Below are 17228 nucleotides of genomic sequence, written 5' to 3' on the forward strand. Positions count from 1 at the left end.
GCAACTAGAGTCCAGTGGCCTGCAGTCAGCAGTCCTCAACTGGAAATGAAAATGGGTAGAGGTGCAGCCTCTCTGGTGTGGAAAAGAAGGAAGGTGGTGGTGGCAGGTCTCCTCCAACTATTAAAAGGTCTGCATTTCCATTTCATAACATGGGATCCTTGGTATGTTGACATCAAGGAGTCTCTTTCCATATGGGCTTTGGATGAGGATCATAAGGCCCAATCCTACAAATTTTACTACCACTCTGCTCAATAGTGTTTGCAATATTATGCCCATATGGCTCTAATAATATGTTCAACCACTAACATAAGTGACACATTTGTTCCAAATCACCCCATGAATTTTTATCTAACAACAGGGAAAATTTATCTGAAATCTAAACCAGGTATAGTTCAGTATTCTGCCTGAGATTTCCTAAAATGGACATTTGGACACCCAAATGAATTGAGACTTGGGCAATCCTAGCCCAAAGCTGCTTTAAAATCTCAGCCCAAATCATGTTGATTCAGTAACTATTTACATCAACAAGTCTTTGCTGAGGCATTTCACAGATTTTTAATTATTGCCACAAAAGCAAATTATCAGTTATTGTAGACTGTTTATTAATTTTATATTGCCCCCACCGACACAAGACAAAAGTTCACATTTATTTTCATGCAGATATATTACTTCTTTGAGATGGAGGATTGTCTTGATTAGTTTTAAAAGAATTTACCAGACTGAATCCTTAAAAGACCAAGAAACAGTAAAGGTACACTGAATAGAATTGAAGAACAATGTACAACACAAAGAAATACAAGCTAATAGACAGTTTCACATTTAAATGCGATGCTCAGAGGTAGGGAGGAATACAGTGGCAAGTTTTATTCTCCACTTTTGGCCTACAAGCACACAGGAAAGAACTCCAGGCATACAAAGACTTCTGAGGTGAACACCTCCAACCATGGACATGCTGAGAAGGGTCCCGTTTTCTTTCCAGTCTGCATTGTACACATTTTACGCAGGTTCAACTACTTTGGTCTACAATGGAAGAAATGCCTGATATGAATGTCCTCTGTTAAAGTTTAATTTTGTCTGAAAACAAGATATTGTCTCCTTTTAAAATGTGGCTATTTGGCGTTTGATCTGGACTTCAGTGGCAATTGTGGTTATTCAGGGATCTGATCCTGATCCTTTCAGGCCCTTATGTCTAATATTTTTGGGAGACATGGTATTATCTATTATTGTTAAATTATAAATAACCCTTTTTAACTTACTGTAGTACTTTTCATATTGGAACCTCAAAATCCTGTTCAGAGGTAAGTTTTATCATTACTCCTACTTTACATCTAAGGAAACACAGGCAAAGGAAAGCTCAAATAAGGTTAATGAGAGCCTTCAGCACAGTTGAAAATTAGATTACTTATTTAGCCATCTAAATATAGATTTGGGAGCCTTACACTAGGCACCCATTTTTTGAAATTCTTGACTCTTACTGTTTGCTTGTTTGACTTTAGAAAAGTCATGTGAGCACACTCTGCCTGTGTTAAAAAATAAGCATGATAATCTTCACAAATGCATTTTTGAAAGTATGTTGCCTGATTCATAATGCTTTGCTCTAAGCATTAGAGAGTACTGCCTCACCTTTGAGTGAACTATTCACACTTAATCATGATGACCTCAAGCTAAATAATTATTTTTAAAAAATCACATTATTCACAGAAAGTTAGTTTATTTCAAATAGAAATTTATTGTGTCAATTATAGGAACTGACAGTTTAGCATTACCATATAACTAACCAGTAAGCAGGTGTGGATATAACAGAGCCCCTCAGGAATGATTTCTGATGAAGTTTTAAACCCACAGAAGACAATTTTTTATTGCACAATACTGCCACCACTTGCACATTTACTTTCTCTGGATTACTAGGTGATAAATCAGTGCAATGTGGTTAAGAATCTTAAAAGGTAATAAATGATCAAACCGAATTTCTAAACAAACCTATTATACTCATCAATTTTAAAACACAAATAAAAAACTTATTTTATGTATGTATTCATTTTCACTCGGATTGAATTTACATGCATGGTGTTTAGACTTTACAGTTTCATAGTACAGTATTTTGTTAATGCTTTAGCGATGCAGCATTTGGTCTACAATTCCTGCAGCTTTATTTGCCAATATACTAAAGTGACAACAGATTCTCAAAAGGTGGTAGTCTTCACAAGTTTATTTACCCTTTGGAAGCCTTAGGGACTTGGAAGATTTTAGATTTCATAACCTACTGCCCAATTCTGTTTTATTTTACATACACACACACTTTATTTACATAGCACTTGTTAAGAAATTTGGTGCTTGTGGGCAAGCTAGCAGTATTATTTATATTCTCCTTAATTTGGTAAAGATTTCTTTGTACTCAGCAGCATTCTTAAGAAATACACATCTTGCATTGAATAAATTGTTATAACATGGAGTGAACTTAAAATAAAAAGTTTATGAAATATTTCAATACTAATTATATGTTTTTATTTTCCTTTTATAAATATACTTTTGGATGCAACTTATTACTATGTAACACTTAAATTTTTAAATTAATTTTTCAGCAATAAACATGGTATAAAAATAATACAGCCAAGAAATTCTGAAGAGATATTTTTAGTTATAAAACTGAACACCTTTGAAATGCACATTCATAGTTCTGTGCAAATGAACACTGAAGACCCTGAACACTGTCTCTGACAAAAGCCAGGATTTACCCATGCTAAGCTCTATCTAAAAACTATATTGAGATCCAGGTCCCAATTTCAATATAAGTGATGCTGATGAGAGTTGAGAGCATTCAGCTCATCACGGGATTTGACTAAGGGCCTATCCCAGTAATCAAACACACTTTTAGTGGTTCTTGTTTGCAACTGAAATGTGTGTGGTAGCAACAAATTTATAATTTTTCCAGCCACGGACCAGAAATGGTCTCCATGGGAAATTGATACCATTCATTTTGTTGAAATTATGGCCCAAACTTGTTCAGTGAAAGTAGAAAACCAGAAGATGGAGAAGCGCCTGGGCTGGGCAAGAAAAGGAAAAATTTAACAACCATGTTCATGCAGACATTGGCATATTCTGTTTTGGAAAACAAATCTTCAACAGGATTTTTTCCTGTCCGTATAATATGTTCTTTTAATCAGGTGGAATGATAACTAAGCCGCATCAGACATGTTAATACACCAGCAAGCAATGAAGATGACAAGAACACTGCTGCATGCAAAGGAAAGGATGATTTGACAGAGGGCATTAATAGAGCCTTTTACCTGTCCCTTTTCAATCAGTGATTTCTCCAGATCTTCAATTTTTGCCTGGTACCTGAGGAGATCAGCTTGCAGTTGTTCACGAGTCTGAAAAGGTTACAAAAAAAAGGATGCATACACTGTCACAATGGCCAACAGATTACGGTGTACCCTTCACGTGTACGAGTATCAGAGGGATAGCCGTGTTAGTCTGAATCTGCAAAAGAGGCGAGGAGTCCTGTGGCACCTCATAGACTAACCGAAGGTTTGAAGCATAAGATTTCGTGGGCAAAGACCACGTGCATCTGACGAAGTGGGTCTTTGCCCACGAAAGCTTATGCTCCAAATCTTCGGTTAGTCTATGAGGTGCCACAGGACTCCTCGCCCCTTCATGTGTAGTTTACTGAAAAAAAAATCAAATACTGATAAATTCAATATTTCCTGTTCATTGTTAGCTAGTGAAGTAAACTTCAATTGTTTTCAATTAAACTACAATATTTATTTGGTGAAGAATTTACCTAATTCATTTTCACACAATATTTTTCCTTCATAAACTAAGAAACACATAACCTAATGGAAAGCACTTCCTAAAAAACTAATGCTAGAAAATCAGTACCAAGCAGACAGTAATGATAGTGTTTGCAACACTTGGTGTTTACTTGAGACACTTTAAATAAGTGTGGTGTGTGTAAAATGTGTATGACGATAAACTTAAATACAGCTCACTGTACCTGAATACTGCACACCACCCCAATTTAAGAATTTATGCCACTGACAAGTCAGTCAGTTTTATTTATTTATCCTTCAAGATAAGTACTTCCCTTATGGGTGCTGTGTCACTTCAGCTGCAAAGCTTCCTCAGTTGGTGCTTGATTACGTGGGGGCACTGAACACCTCCTTCAAAGTATTGAGGCCCTCATCTCTAAGGAACAACTGGAAGTATTTAGGCCAGAATTATAAAGCTAGTTTAGAGATGCAGGCACTGCAAGATCCCCATTAGTGGGATTTTTTAAAAGTGCGAAATCACCTACCTGCATCTCTGGATTTCTAAATACCTTTAAAAAAATCTGGCCCTTGGTAATCAACAGGATTAAGCCCTTGCTGAACACACTGAATTTCAATTCATGACCTCCCAGAACTGGGCCTTTTAAGACATAACCAACTGAAAACCTTCCAGATGAGTCAGTCGTGAAAAGGATAAGAAAACCAGTTAGGCCATCAGGTACAAACTCCATTAAAGTGCATTTCTTCAAATGCCTAAATGCTCTTACTATAGAAAAAAATCAATCCCCAATACCTTCTACACCCTAAACAGAGGAAAGACAATCAAATACAAAAATGCTTCGGAAATTTTATTGTAATAAAATATGTAACCATGTCCTTTTAAAAGAAGTAAAATAACTTCTTTTGTCACCCTGGGGACTACAATGAAAGACAGCTGCGATTATGTGATTAAGAGCAGCATGGCAGATGTCATTCAAGCAACCCACTGTGCTCAACAGCTAGAGCACTGACTAAAGTAGGGGTGGGCAATAACTGGCCCATGGGTGAATGCAGTTCATCAGAGTTAGCCCCTGGCCAGCCGCCAGCACTTTATTTACCTGCATCTCTGCAGATATGGCCGCTTGAAGCGCCCATTGTCCATGGATTGCCGGTCCCGGCCTATGGGAGCTGTGGAAAGCAGTGTCCTGGTTCACGCTGCTTCCTTCAGCTCCCGTTGGCTGGGAAGAGTGATCCACAGCGAATGAAAGCTTCAAGCTGCTGTACTTGCACAGGTGTGAGTAAATGAAGCTCCAGCAGCCCTTCCAGGGATAACCTTGATGAGCCACACCTGGCTTACTGTCCACCCTTGGATTAAAGGCAGAAATTGATAGCAGATGTACAACAAAAGACTTATTTTCTTATTTAAGATAATGTGGAATATTTTCTTGACACATTCTTTGACTCTTCTATACATGATCATATATTTCAGAGGCTCAGTCCACTACATTCCTCTTAATGTTCAAAGTCAAGGGACACAGCAGAAAAACAACAGAAAACCATTTAAATGCATCCTTTAAAATTAATTTAATCTGATCTGGGACCACAAGCATAGAAAGTCAGTATGGCTGGACCAGGAATCAGGAACTTCATGCTCTATTCCTACAGTAAACACTGGCCTGCTGGATGACCATGGGCAAGTTTATTTTGTCTCTCGCTACCTCAGTTTCCCCATCTGCAAAACTGGAATAATGATATTGGCCTCCTTTTTATTAGTAAGTTTCAACAAGTCCTGCAAAATGCTATATAAACGCTAAGGTTCTGCTACTGATATACAGTCATTGTTGCAGAGTGGAGTTAAGGCTGCCTGGGAGCCTGGGCTCCCCCGCAGCCTAAAACGTTTCCAGCCGAGGAGGCAGGAAACGTTTCTCAGCCCCTCTAATTTCAACAATATATATTCGTACCTGCTAAATGTGTAGATTTTGACAAATCGGCAAATTCTAATTAGAAAACGTTGTGTGAAAATTTTCCGACCAGCTCTACTAGGCAGCATGGCATAGTCATGGAACATGTCAACACACTGTGAAAGGGGTTCTGTGCCAAGCAAAACACAGATGGATAAACATAGGTGCTCTTTAAATCCTCCACACCCACTAATAATTGACAATCATTCTGGGAGGTTGGAACTAGGTATTTCTAATTCTCTCAAGTTACTGCATTTCAAACAGCTCATATGTAGTATGTGAAAAATTAGTTCAAGAGCAGAGCAATACTGCACTGCTATGCATTTTATTCCAGTCAGATCTCTTTCTCTCTGACCTGGCAAGAGCAGAAAATGCTTGAGACGCACTGTTCTGGAGGGGAAGAAGTTCACGTTAGTTCATCTCAGTTTTTGTCTAGAAAGTGAAAGAGGTGGTGTCAGGCAAGGAAAGAATGGAGTGACCCAGAAAACTTCACAGACACAGAAGACTCCAAGAAATCATTTTCTAAAGGATTTAGAAATCAGAAAGAATTGTTTGCACTGATCAATAAGACAATGCGTAGCACTGTGAGAAATGAAAATATTATAGTGGCTATAAAAACATTTGGTTTGTAAGACTGAAGGCAGGGATGTAGCACACACTTTCACCATGTCTTCACATGACCCTGCATCTGAAGTAATTTAATAGAGGATACCACTCAAGGCTGCTGATGACAGTGGATGAAGGAGTAAGCGGGAAGCTGCTCTGGGGCTTAAAAGGGCCTGGAGCTCATAAGAGCTGCCAGAGCCCTGTGTCCTTTAAATCACTGCTGGAGCCCCACACGGCATGGTCCAGGAGGTGCTGTGGGCTGGCTGGGGCAGGATAGCCCTCAGCACTACCCTTTCCAGGCAGCCCAGAGCCAAGGCTCCCCAACTTGCCCAGGACCCTGGCAAGTCTGTCACCAGCCCCGATACCAGTTCAAGTTTTAGGTCCATGCTGAGATGTGCTTGGTGCACGACTGGTTGGATGAGGCAGAGTCGCCAGAACAGCACAAAAGGGAACAGCTAGGGGAATGAGGACCTGGCTCTTAAAATTTAGTGATTCACTTTAAAGTGTCAGAGTTTAAGGCTACAAAGGGACCACCAGGACACCTAGCCCAACCTTCTGTAGGACACAGGCTACTAGCATTCAGCCACCCCCACGCTAATTACATTACCTAGAACTAGATTACAGTATTACAGCCCTCAGGTAAGGGCTGTAATTATTGTGTGCTACTGAAGAGAAGAGGAGGGACTAAGGTGCACCAATGCACAAGAGCCTGGCATTGATCGAGTGAGCTATTGATAGACTGAGAGTAGACGGAGTATATATGGTTTTTTTGACGCATGGGCGATAAAGGAAGAGAAGAGAAGATTATGAAGGGTGATTTCTGCTGAGACAATGAGTTGTTAAGAGAGTTGCAGAGGGAGACTGGCAGAGAGCAGACAAACAGAGCAGCACCGATTAGTTCTCTAACATGCATTAGATATCTAAAGTGCACCCTTACCCTAGAGGGTGTTGAGAGGATGAAATCAATGAATGCCTTTGAGGACCATATATGTGTTCAGATGGATGCTTGTTTTAACAGGGCAAACTGTTAGTTCAGTAGTATTAGATGAGAAATATTAATTGAAAATTATGCCGTTCATTTATCCTACTGAATTGCCTTAAGGACAGATCCAGTTCAGAATTGTTTTGGGCTCTTTGTTTCCATGTCTGACACAAATATCTGTTATAATGTGATAATTCATCCTTTGTAAAGCCATTGTTATGGCAGCCACATGCAATTTCTGGTGGCCTGTATTTCTGAATTAGAAAGCATTACTTAAAAACAGGACTATTTTAATACACTGTGAGTGATTTAAAAAAGGAAGGATAAGATGCATTTTGAAACCACTTTTCCAAAAAGGTCTGGTAAATCTAGCAAAATTGTTTCACTATAATATTCTCTAACCCTCAAAAGCACTTAATTAAAACGTTTACTACATTGCAGTCCACTGACCTGCAAATGCACATTTCACATGAGGGGTATTTGATTTATGAGAAGTTTCAATAAAAATTGTTTACCCTTGCTTCTCTCTCTGCATCCAGTGTCCCACCAACTTGCTCTTGAAGTAATGCATATGCTCTTTGTAAAGCTTGATATTCTCTGGTCAGCTGACAGAACCTTAATTCAGCTTCTTCTTTCGGTGTACTCTTAAAAAGAATATAAAAGCAAAATAGTATATTAGCTTCTCTGGCTTTATACAGTAAACTCTTTGTGCAGGCAAAACAAGGTTAGCAGTAGTTTCAGATTATAAAGTAGGTAGTAGAAAATACAGAAATTGACATATTTCATTACTATATATTATTATTTATTTTATAGCCTTTTGAACTGCAAAATTGCTAAGAATGAGCAAAAAGGACAAGCAAGAACTTGATCCAGGACTTGGGCTTACAAAGGGGTCAAGGACTCCAACAGCCTAAGTATGAAAGTTTGTTAAAAACACAGGCAGTCCCCGAGTTACGTGGATCCGACTTATGTCGGATCCGCAGTTATGAACAGGGCTTTTCTCGCCCCGGAGGACGCGAGCGGCAGGACACCCAGATGTGCCCCGGTCCCGCCGCCCGCGTCCTCCGGGGCGAGAAAAGCTGCTCCGCGTCTCCCTGGTCTGCTGGGGGGGGGGGGCGCGCAGCTAGTGTGCCCCCCCCAAGCAGACCAGGCTTTTCTCGCCGACGACGCCTGGGGTAGAGCAGCTGGGGCGCTGCCGGGTTGGTCCCGCAGCGCCGCTCCTCGGCGCTACTGGACCAACCCGGTAGCACCCCAGCTGCTCTGCCCCAGGCATCCCCAAGTTAGCCGCTGCTGAAACTGACCAGCGGCTGACTACAGGAAGCCCGAAGCAGAGTTTCTCTGCCCCGGGCTTCCTGGAATCAACCGCGGATCAGTTTCAGCAGCGGCTGACTTGGGGACACCTGGGGTAGAGCAGCTGGGGTGCGGTGCTGCGGGGACCTACCCGGCAGCACCCCAGCTGCTCTGACCCAGGCGTCCAAATTCAGCCGCTGTTGAAACTGATCAGCGGCTGATTCCAGGAAGCCCAGGGCAGAGCAACTCTGCCTCGGACTTCCTGTAGTCAGCCGCTGGTCCGTTTCAGCAGCGGCTGAATCTGGACGCCAGTTCCGACTTACGTACAAATTCAACTTAAGAACAAACCTACAGTCCCTATCTTGTACGTAACCCGGGGACTGCCTGTATCCCAAACAATATCACAAGACTCAAAAATCACAAATTCATCTCAAAACAATAATAAAATACGAGACCCTGTAAATAAGCTAGGTAGAATATGGTAGATGGGCCTAGGAGTAGAAGATAGAGAGGGTATAAATGAAGGTAGAAAATATGATAAAGTAAACACATTAGGGAAACCTTGATTTAACATCCTATCCTAGGCTTTGCAATTCCTTACTGCAGCCCAGTTACAATGCTTATTATGTAGATTACAGGAAACTGTCCACATATATTTACTATTTAGGCTTTGATGAATTGACAAAACTTCTCTCGATATCAAAATTGTAGCAAGAAGGACCTGACAATTCAAAAATAGTCAAATAAATCATAATATAATAGATATATCTACTGTGAAGCAGCTGTGTATTTTGTTAGTGCAAGTGCCCACTGATTTTTTTCATAAGCAAGAGCTAACGTGATAAAAAATTCTATTTCTCAAGCACTCCTCATATTTGCCAAGTCTGATTTAATTAGGGTTAATTCTGAAAGCATCAGGACACAGACCCTAATGCTGTCACTTACTAGCTGTGTTGCAATGGCTAAGCTATAGGAGTGTGGTTTTTGTAGATTTCAACCAAAAGGGATCAATGTGATCATCTAGTTTAACCTCCTGCACAAGGTAGGCCATAGACCTTCCCCTCAATAAGTCAAAAGTATGTCCAATCTTGATTTTAAAATTTCAGTTATGTAGAAATCATCATGACCCTTGATAATGGCTAATTACTCATACTATTAACAATTCATACCTTACTTCCAATCTTTTACTCAACTTAAAAGTTTTCAAGTTGCAAATGCAGACAATACTGAAAAATAGGAAAAATATTTCCATTCATTTTGTATGTTGTTTTATTATGAAGACACTCTGCTACTTACATCATCCAAGTCTTCTTCTGGCGTTGCAGGTGTTCTGTCGGTTTTATCTGTGTTATAGGATGTTACAGATGAGGTTTCCGAGTCAACTGATTCTTCATCAAATCCAAAAAATGTCTCCACAACATGCCTCTGAAAAGTCAGTTTTTCAAGGTTACCAATAGGTCTTTCAGTAATAATTTATAACCTGGTTAAATAGACAAGTAGATGGCAAACAAAGTCTTCTGTAAACACTATTCTAGCTTTAGTTCCAAGATGCTTTGATTTTTTTCTCAAAAGGACAAGAGGCTTAAGTTGGGACACCTTTGCAGTCTTGTTGATTTCAATCAATCCACTAAGATCTGTAAGTTTATGTCCCTTGATCACAAACTGAGGGGGCTGGCAAGATCGTCATTAGAGAAAGAAGAAAGAAAGTGTTGCTCCCACGATATGTATGCACATTTGAATGCTGGTAAAGAAATTATTTCTGTCCGCATCTGTTACTCGAGTGCTTCAAAGAATCAAACTGCACATTGCAGTGGCTACAAATACATTCATGCTGTACCATAAGTATAAAACACACTTAACCACACAGAAAATCGTACATGTTTTGAGATATTAGATAACCAGCCTTTTGAGATGCAACATACAAGAGGGTACTAGAACAGGGGTATATCTTATTCAAAAGATTTATTCATCGATATTTGTCACTCACATAATAGATAATTCAAATAGTAAAAAGAAAAACAAAAAATCAGAAAGTAAAGCTTAAAATATCTATTGTTAAAAATTATTGCTATCAGTTTGAAGATATCAGTTCATATATCTTAATCTATCCGAAATACAATCATTTTAAAAATAAGAAAAATGTGTTCTCTAGAACAAAAAAATAAATACCAGCATGCTTAAGGAAAATTAATCTTTATTTTCATTTAAATATTAATTTTCACTAAATAACTCACAGATAGCATAACATCTAATTAATATGTATAAAATATAACAAAACAACATAAAAGGATGTAGGCAGTAGCATATACATAATACCAATCATAAAGATATTACATCACCTACCAATGTCAGGAGGCTAATTAAAAGTCACAATTGTAATAATCCTGTATAGGACTGATTTAAAAAAAGTAAACTGGTCTTAAAATTATCAACCTTTTTCTTCTTCCCTTCCTTCAATTTTTTGAAACAAATTATACACAGAAAATTCTGCTGCTTGAAAAACAAAGCCACTGTACAAGCATTCACTTGTGAAAATGAAGCTCTCTTAGTTCTTACACTTGAAAATTATTTGAAAGATACCATCAGTCAGTACACAACATTTCTGCAATTTTTCACAAGCAAAAAGTCAGCATTTCCTCAATCACTGAGCTTAGAATAGTTTAAAAAATAAAAGCAGGCCTCCAACCAAAATTATTTACCAGAAAGCCACCTAGTGAATTCAACACTGACAAGTGTAACGTAAGATAAATTTAGCTATCTTTATATAGTGTTATGAGCCGTTGTGCTCACCCTACAGAAGATTCTAGAAACTAGCAAAACCAAGTCCTCCTTACAGTTTACAATTTACCCATGAGCTTTTCTTCAACTTCCAATTACAGTGAATTCTACCAACTAGCTCAGCACTATCTCTAATCACCAGCAAATGACTTCACATACTCTCCTACTACTGTAGGCCTCCACACTATTGTGAAACTGTACTTGTTGCTTTCAACAGAGCTAAGAACATAACCTCAAAGTTCTCATCACATCACGTCTCTTAATATTTCACTGCCATGTTGGCTTGAAGCACAATTTGAGTGTTGCTCCTCACTCAACCACCTGGTGCTTTCAATTGGAGTGAGCTGATGTGTTGGAGACACAGGTGAAGTTTACCGGTTACTGCAGCTCGAGCTAGTAACACAATGGGGATACAAGCCATGTCTTAACTTAGACAACTCATCAATTGCTAATCCAAACATCTGTGCTTCTCATAAAACCATTCTCTGTAGGGTGACTATTGAGAGAGGCAGTGTGGCCTTGTTGATAGGGAACAGGAAACTTGGATTCAATTCCTAGATCTACAGGTACTACAGGCAGTCCCCGAGTTACATGGATCCAACTTATGTCGGATCCGCAGTTACGAACGGGGCTTTTCTCGCCCCGAAGGACGGGAGCGGTGGGACGCCCAGATGCGTTTCTTCATTATAAGTCCTTTAGGCTACATCTAGACTATAAGCCTCTTTCGAAAGAGGTGTTTTCAAAAGATATTTTTGAAAAAGCCTCTTTCAAAAAAGAGCATCTACACTCAGGCAGTCGGGATGCTCTTTTTCGAAAAAGCAGTTTGCATTACATAGCGCCTTTTTTCAAAAGGGCACTTTCAAAAAAAAGGCTTTATTCCTCGTAAAACAAGCAGTCTAGACACAGAGGAAGTTTTTTTCGAAAAAAGGCCACTTTTTTCAACAACAAAAAAACCCTGTAGTCTAGACACACCCTTAGAAAGGAACAAATAAATCATGGTCCATAATCAATCTACGAACCAAAGAAATAATACCCAGCAATAATACAGAGAGCATCAGCAGCTTCAATAAACTGAGGACAAAAGAGTGTTCATCAATATTGAGATGTTCTTTGCAAAGCTTCAGACAATCTGATTTTATAAATAATTCCGTGTGAGTGCCTGTTGCTTTAAGAAGAGGTATTCTCATAGAATAAAAACATCACACAAAAGATTGGTCTTCTTGGTTTATATAATTGGGACTTCTCGATTACCGAGAATTATTTAAAAATATAATAATTACAGGTTAAACCTCTCTAGTCCAGCACTCTCTGGTCCAACATGATATTAGCCAGATGTCTGCTTATCATGGGTGTGGTCCCATAAAGTGTGTTTACAACTACCAGTTTTGGCTCTCAAGAATGCTGTGCTGTTATTTAGCTCTAATTTACCCTAAATGTCTTCTAAGAGCACAGTAAGCAGTAGAAGTGTCGATAATGCTGCTAAACAATATTGACCTCCTATGGTTCAGCAAATTCTCTAGTTCAGCACCAATCAGGTTCTGAGGGTGCCAGACTACAGAGGTTCAACCCATACTAAACTATCGATATATAGGTAAACTTGTTATTAAGCGTATTTAAACACATCATTGGCACCAAGCCTCTGGGAAACATCCACACAATTTAATAAATAATGTAAGTAAATGATAATTAGATAGGGGAAATTAATATTTCCCAAGCCATGAAGACACTCAAAATCTTCAAGGATAGTCAGGGTTTTCTAAATACTGCCTATACTTGAGTATAATACTTCGCATTTGGAGTGAATCTGTTTAATTTACTTTTTATAAACACTGCTACTTACTATACCTCAATGGAGAATTTGTCTGTCTGTTTTTACATTGATTAAAAATTTGCTGGGACACAATGTAGTATTTAGCCATTGCACAATAACAACATTTATGAATTACATCATGAGATGATCACATATTGTCATTCAAATTATCAATAATTACTGAATATTGTTGTCAGTGTGGCAGCCTAATATTTGTAGCAACCGGCTATAAAATTGATTCATAACCAACACATAACACATTAATTGTCAGGGGACAGCTAGAGGAGAAAAAAATAAAGCAGAGACACAAAGTTAACAAAGTGTTAAGAAAATATTACTAACTGATAAACACTATGACAAACAATAAGGCAATACAGATATCTCTCTCTATACACACACACACACACACAGATTATGAGAGTGTATGTATTAATTACATATTAATTAAAATACATTTATAAAATATATGTATTCTTATAATAGGGCTTTTAGTGTTTTGTTTGCTCTTTAACTATACTATTCATGTCAGATTTTTTTCTTAACATGAAATCCTTGAAATTATATTTGTATAAATAATAACAGTTTAGATGGTTAATTAAAGGTGGAGGTTTTTTTATTTAAAGATATTAAACACTAAAATTTAGATCAAAACTGAGAGTAAAATGCCCATCTCAATAACCGAAGATATGCTGAAGTAAAATCTGAAATATTTGATAACATATAAATGGTGATGTAATTTTGGATTTGTACACTAATGTTTTCACACATACTTTTACAGTGTAATTGTGCATTAATTTCTGTAATTAACATTTAGAAGTTCTATAAGACTCATGATAAAGATATATAAAACTAATCAACTCGATTAACAACAAGACGTCCTATGGCATCTTAGACACCAACAAAATATAGGATTGTTCATATGCACATAAATATATCTAATTCAATCAAATGCAGCACTAATAGATAGATATCTGTATGCAATATGGGCTATATATTTTAAGACGCAGACTCTGCATCATATGATCCTATATATTTTTGTTAGATCCTAAGGGCATGTCTACACTAGGAATTTTTGTAATAAATAATAACTTCCAAAATAACTATTAATCTTCATGTTATTCCTCATGGAAAGCTGGAGTTATTATTTTGAAATAACCAGCTTGTTATTTCAAAAAACCAGCTTGTTATATTCAATAACCAGGCTTGGTAGTGTGGATGCTCTGCTTGTTATTTTGAAAGAAAGACCAGACCTTTGGTGCCACAAGACCACTTTTTAAAGTTATGGATTAACATAGCTACAACTCTGAGACAATTTAATTAATGGTGACATAAAATCTGTGATTTAGAGTCTGTTTTAAAATATATAGACCATCTTGTATACAGATATCTATCTATTAGTACTGCATTTGATTGAATTAGATATATCATATGCATACAAACAATCTAATTTCTCTATAGCTTCCAACATGATTTAAATATTATATATCATTTTCAGGTCATTAATCAAAACAAAACAGGAGAAATTGCTAAATCATAAAGAACTAAATTACATGGTAATTTGAACAAATCAGCTATTAATGGATAGCTCTTACCTTCATGTTTATAAGTCATTTCCTGACAGCCAGAAAAATACAGGCACACCAAAGCACACAGACAGATAAAAAAAGAGAAATATAAAACAAGAAGTATGTATTCCATTGCTCTGGCCTGAAGACTGTACACTTTCTGTTATAACCACAAATGTAGCTCAGTTAATAAAACCTACAAAGCAGGAATTACAAAGTAGAGTCCCACAGTTTCACTTATAGGCATTTTTGTTGATTTCAAAGCAATGGCTCCAGTTTTCATTGTATTATTTTAATTACATTCTACAGGGAGGAAAAAGTCTTTTCAGGGTTATTTCTCTGTCACTTAGTTAAAAAATTTGAGACCTTAAAAATATTCTTATTACTTCAAAGAATGTGATGTTGAATGCAGTTATTAAGTAGTTTCTTTCAACTCTGATGCTTTGACTCAAAGAAAATCTAGGAGTTGGAGTGTGGAGGATGATTATCTCTCTTCTCTGGATACCCTGAACTCAATTATAAAGCTCCACCTCAATATGTTGTTACCTCTTAGAGACCTGAGACGGTTGCCAGAAACGTTCTACAGTTTCATCCATCCCCTGACAATTAGAAGATTGCTCAGCTAAAGCTACAGTGGCAACAGTAACCTAGTGCACTCCAAGCTTTAGAAACCAGCAAAAGAAATATGATTGGGAAAAACAAATGTGTCTTTGGAATTTCCAAAAGTGTGCCAGCTGAATTAAAACTATTTCTATATGAGAGGGCTTCAAAGTCTACTAGACCAGGCAAGCAGACATGTTTCCTCTGAGATATCTTAAGTACCACAATATGAATTTAATGTACAGTAGACTTCCGATAATCCAGAACCTATGGGACCTATGTGGTGCCGGATTATCAGATATACCGGACTATCAGGAGGTACTATAAGATGGTTTTTTTTATATATATATATATATATATATATATATATATATATATATATATATACACACACACACACACACTGTATACATTATATACTGTATATAAAGTTTATAAACCCTTTTTATTGTACATACTGTATACAGTATACTGTAATGTTTTCGTTTTTTAAGTCCTTTTTACCCTTTTTGCTCAGTTCAGCTGCTGCCGCTGTTACCTTGTGACTCACTTTTTGCCGAAGCTCACTCACTAGGCTCTTGCCATTTTGATGCCGGGCTATCAGGAGTGCCGGACTATTGGAGTTTTACTGTACTTTGTTTTAGCTAACAAGCAAAGTTGACTGCAGGCTATCAACAGTGAAACACAAAGTTCTTGCTTCAGCACACCTTTTGCATGCTGAGAATTATGGAACACGGAGCTTAAAAGATATCTCAGAAATGAGTAAAATTGCTTGGGTGGAGTTCCTTCCCACTCATGAGCATATCCATCACCTATTTATGAACTAACAAGTTACAAAATTAAATAATCACTGCGCAGTAGTCCTTCTAAACAATGTAGAAGAGTTACATGTTTTCAGTGTTCTAGAGTTAACATTAACCCATACATGGTTATCCAGTCATTTTAATTTCATCTCCCCAGTTTTTGTATTTAACAAATAGCTCCTTTTACCATTGGTCCAGGGTCCTACCACTCGATCCCTGATAAGACAAACAAGTGAAGGTGCATGGGAGCCTGGTGCTTCACTCCACCCCAGGCTCCTCCCCGTCCCAAGTCCCAACCAGTAAATGTTTCAGGCTCACTCATCTGTGTCAGGGAGCTACTGACAATGTCCAGGCAGCCCTTCTATTAAACCATTACTCTGGACTTTCTTTTGGCTTCTCTCACCACTTCTTCCAAAATCTTCCTAGGTCTCTTTCATACAAGGCCCTTCCATGTAAACTCCTCAAAGGTTCTGTTCCAAGTCCTCTGGCTTGAGTACTGTCTAGAGCAGTGATTCTTAATCTGAACTTTCCCTGGGGGTATGAGATGCCCTTTCTGGGGGTGCGGGACATGCCAGATTTTAATGATATATCTTAGGTTTAAAACTGACCTACTTCTATGATTTTTAATAAGGGGTGCAAGAACATATTTTGAGAACCAAAGAGGCGCATACTGCGGTAAGGTTAAGAACCACTGGTCTAGAGTTTTTTTTTAAAACCTATATTTGCCCCTGGTCTCTCTAAACAAACCTTTGTTTTTATTTTCAGTGCACAGTGCTTGGAATTTGAGAAACCGATTTACAGATTTAGTGTCAGATGCTGTTTGGTCGATATTGGCTTTTTTTAAACCTCCATTCTAAGACAAAATTGATTGTATCAGTGTATTTGTGTTTGACTTGTTGAGCTTGGGTCTGGAAGGCAATTTCAAATAAATCCAGTCTGCCTATGTTTATTTTAGCTTCGCTTATTTTTCTGAACTGAACAGAAATGTTGTGGAAAGTCTCTCTTGCTTGCTTTGCTGTTGATCCGATTTCTATTAATTTTGTTGGATTTGATTATTTAGCTACCAATTCTAAAATATTCCAGATTT

The 17228-nt window shown here is 37.9% G+C and overlaps 2 protein-coding genes across 5 annotated transcripts in view; both read right to left on the reverse strand.

The window, feature by feature from the left end:
* The window catches only part of JAKMIP1 (janus kinase and microtubule interacting protein 1), a 217993-nt gene that overhangs the window by 64592 nt on the left and 136173 nt on the right, over nt 1–17228 (reverse strand). For all 4 annotated transcript variants that reach the window (XR_012904384.1, XR_012904385.1, XR_012904386.1 and 1 more), the window contains 3 exons: nt 9882–10010; nt 7811–7939; nt 3288–3371 (listed from right to left, as the gene is read on the reverse strand). Coding sequence is in view for 1 of the 4 variants with exons in the window: in XM_075930759.1 (XP_075786874.1) it covers nt 3288–3371; nt 7811–7939; nt 9882–10010 (342 nt within the window). In the remaining 3 variants the exon portion in view is untranslated. The remainder of the gene's footprint in view (nt 1–3287; nt 3372–7810; nt 7940–9881; nt 10011–17228) is intronic.
* LOC142829681 (uncharacterized) lies at nt 14035–15652 on the reverse strand. Its single transcript, XM_075930760.1, has one exon. It carries the CDS (start codon nt 14869–14871, stop codon nt 14677–14679), a length of 195 nt encoding a protein of 64 aa, XP_075786875.1. The 5' UTR covers nt 14872–15652; the 3' UTR covers nt 14035–14676.

Source organism: Pelodiscus sinensis, chromosome 5, assembly GCF_049634645.1.
Source record: "Pelodiscus sinensis isolate JC-2024 chromosome 5, ASM4963464v1, whole genome shotgun sequence".
In the NCBI taxonomy this organism is placed as follows: domain Eukaryota; kingdom Metazoa; phylum Chordata; order Testudines; family Trionychidae; genus Pelodiscus; species Pelodiscus sinensis.

What these genes read in the sequence shown, in the direction of transcription:
- LOC142829681 (XM_075930760.1), bottom strand. Translation starts at nt 14,871, where the DNA reads ATGGAATACATACTTCTTGTTTTATATTTCTCTTTTTTTATCTGTCTG.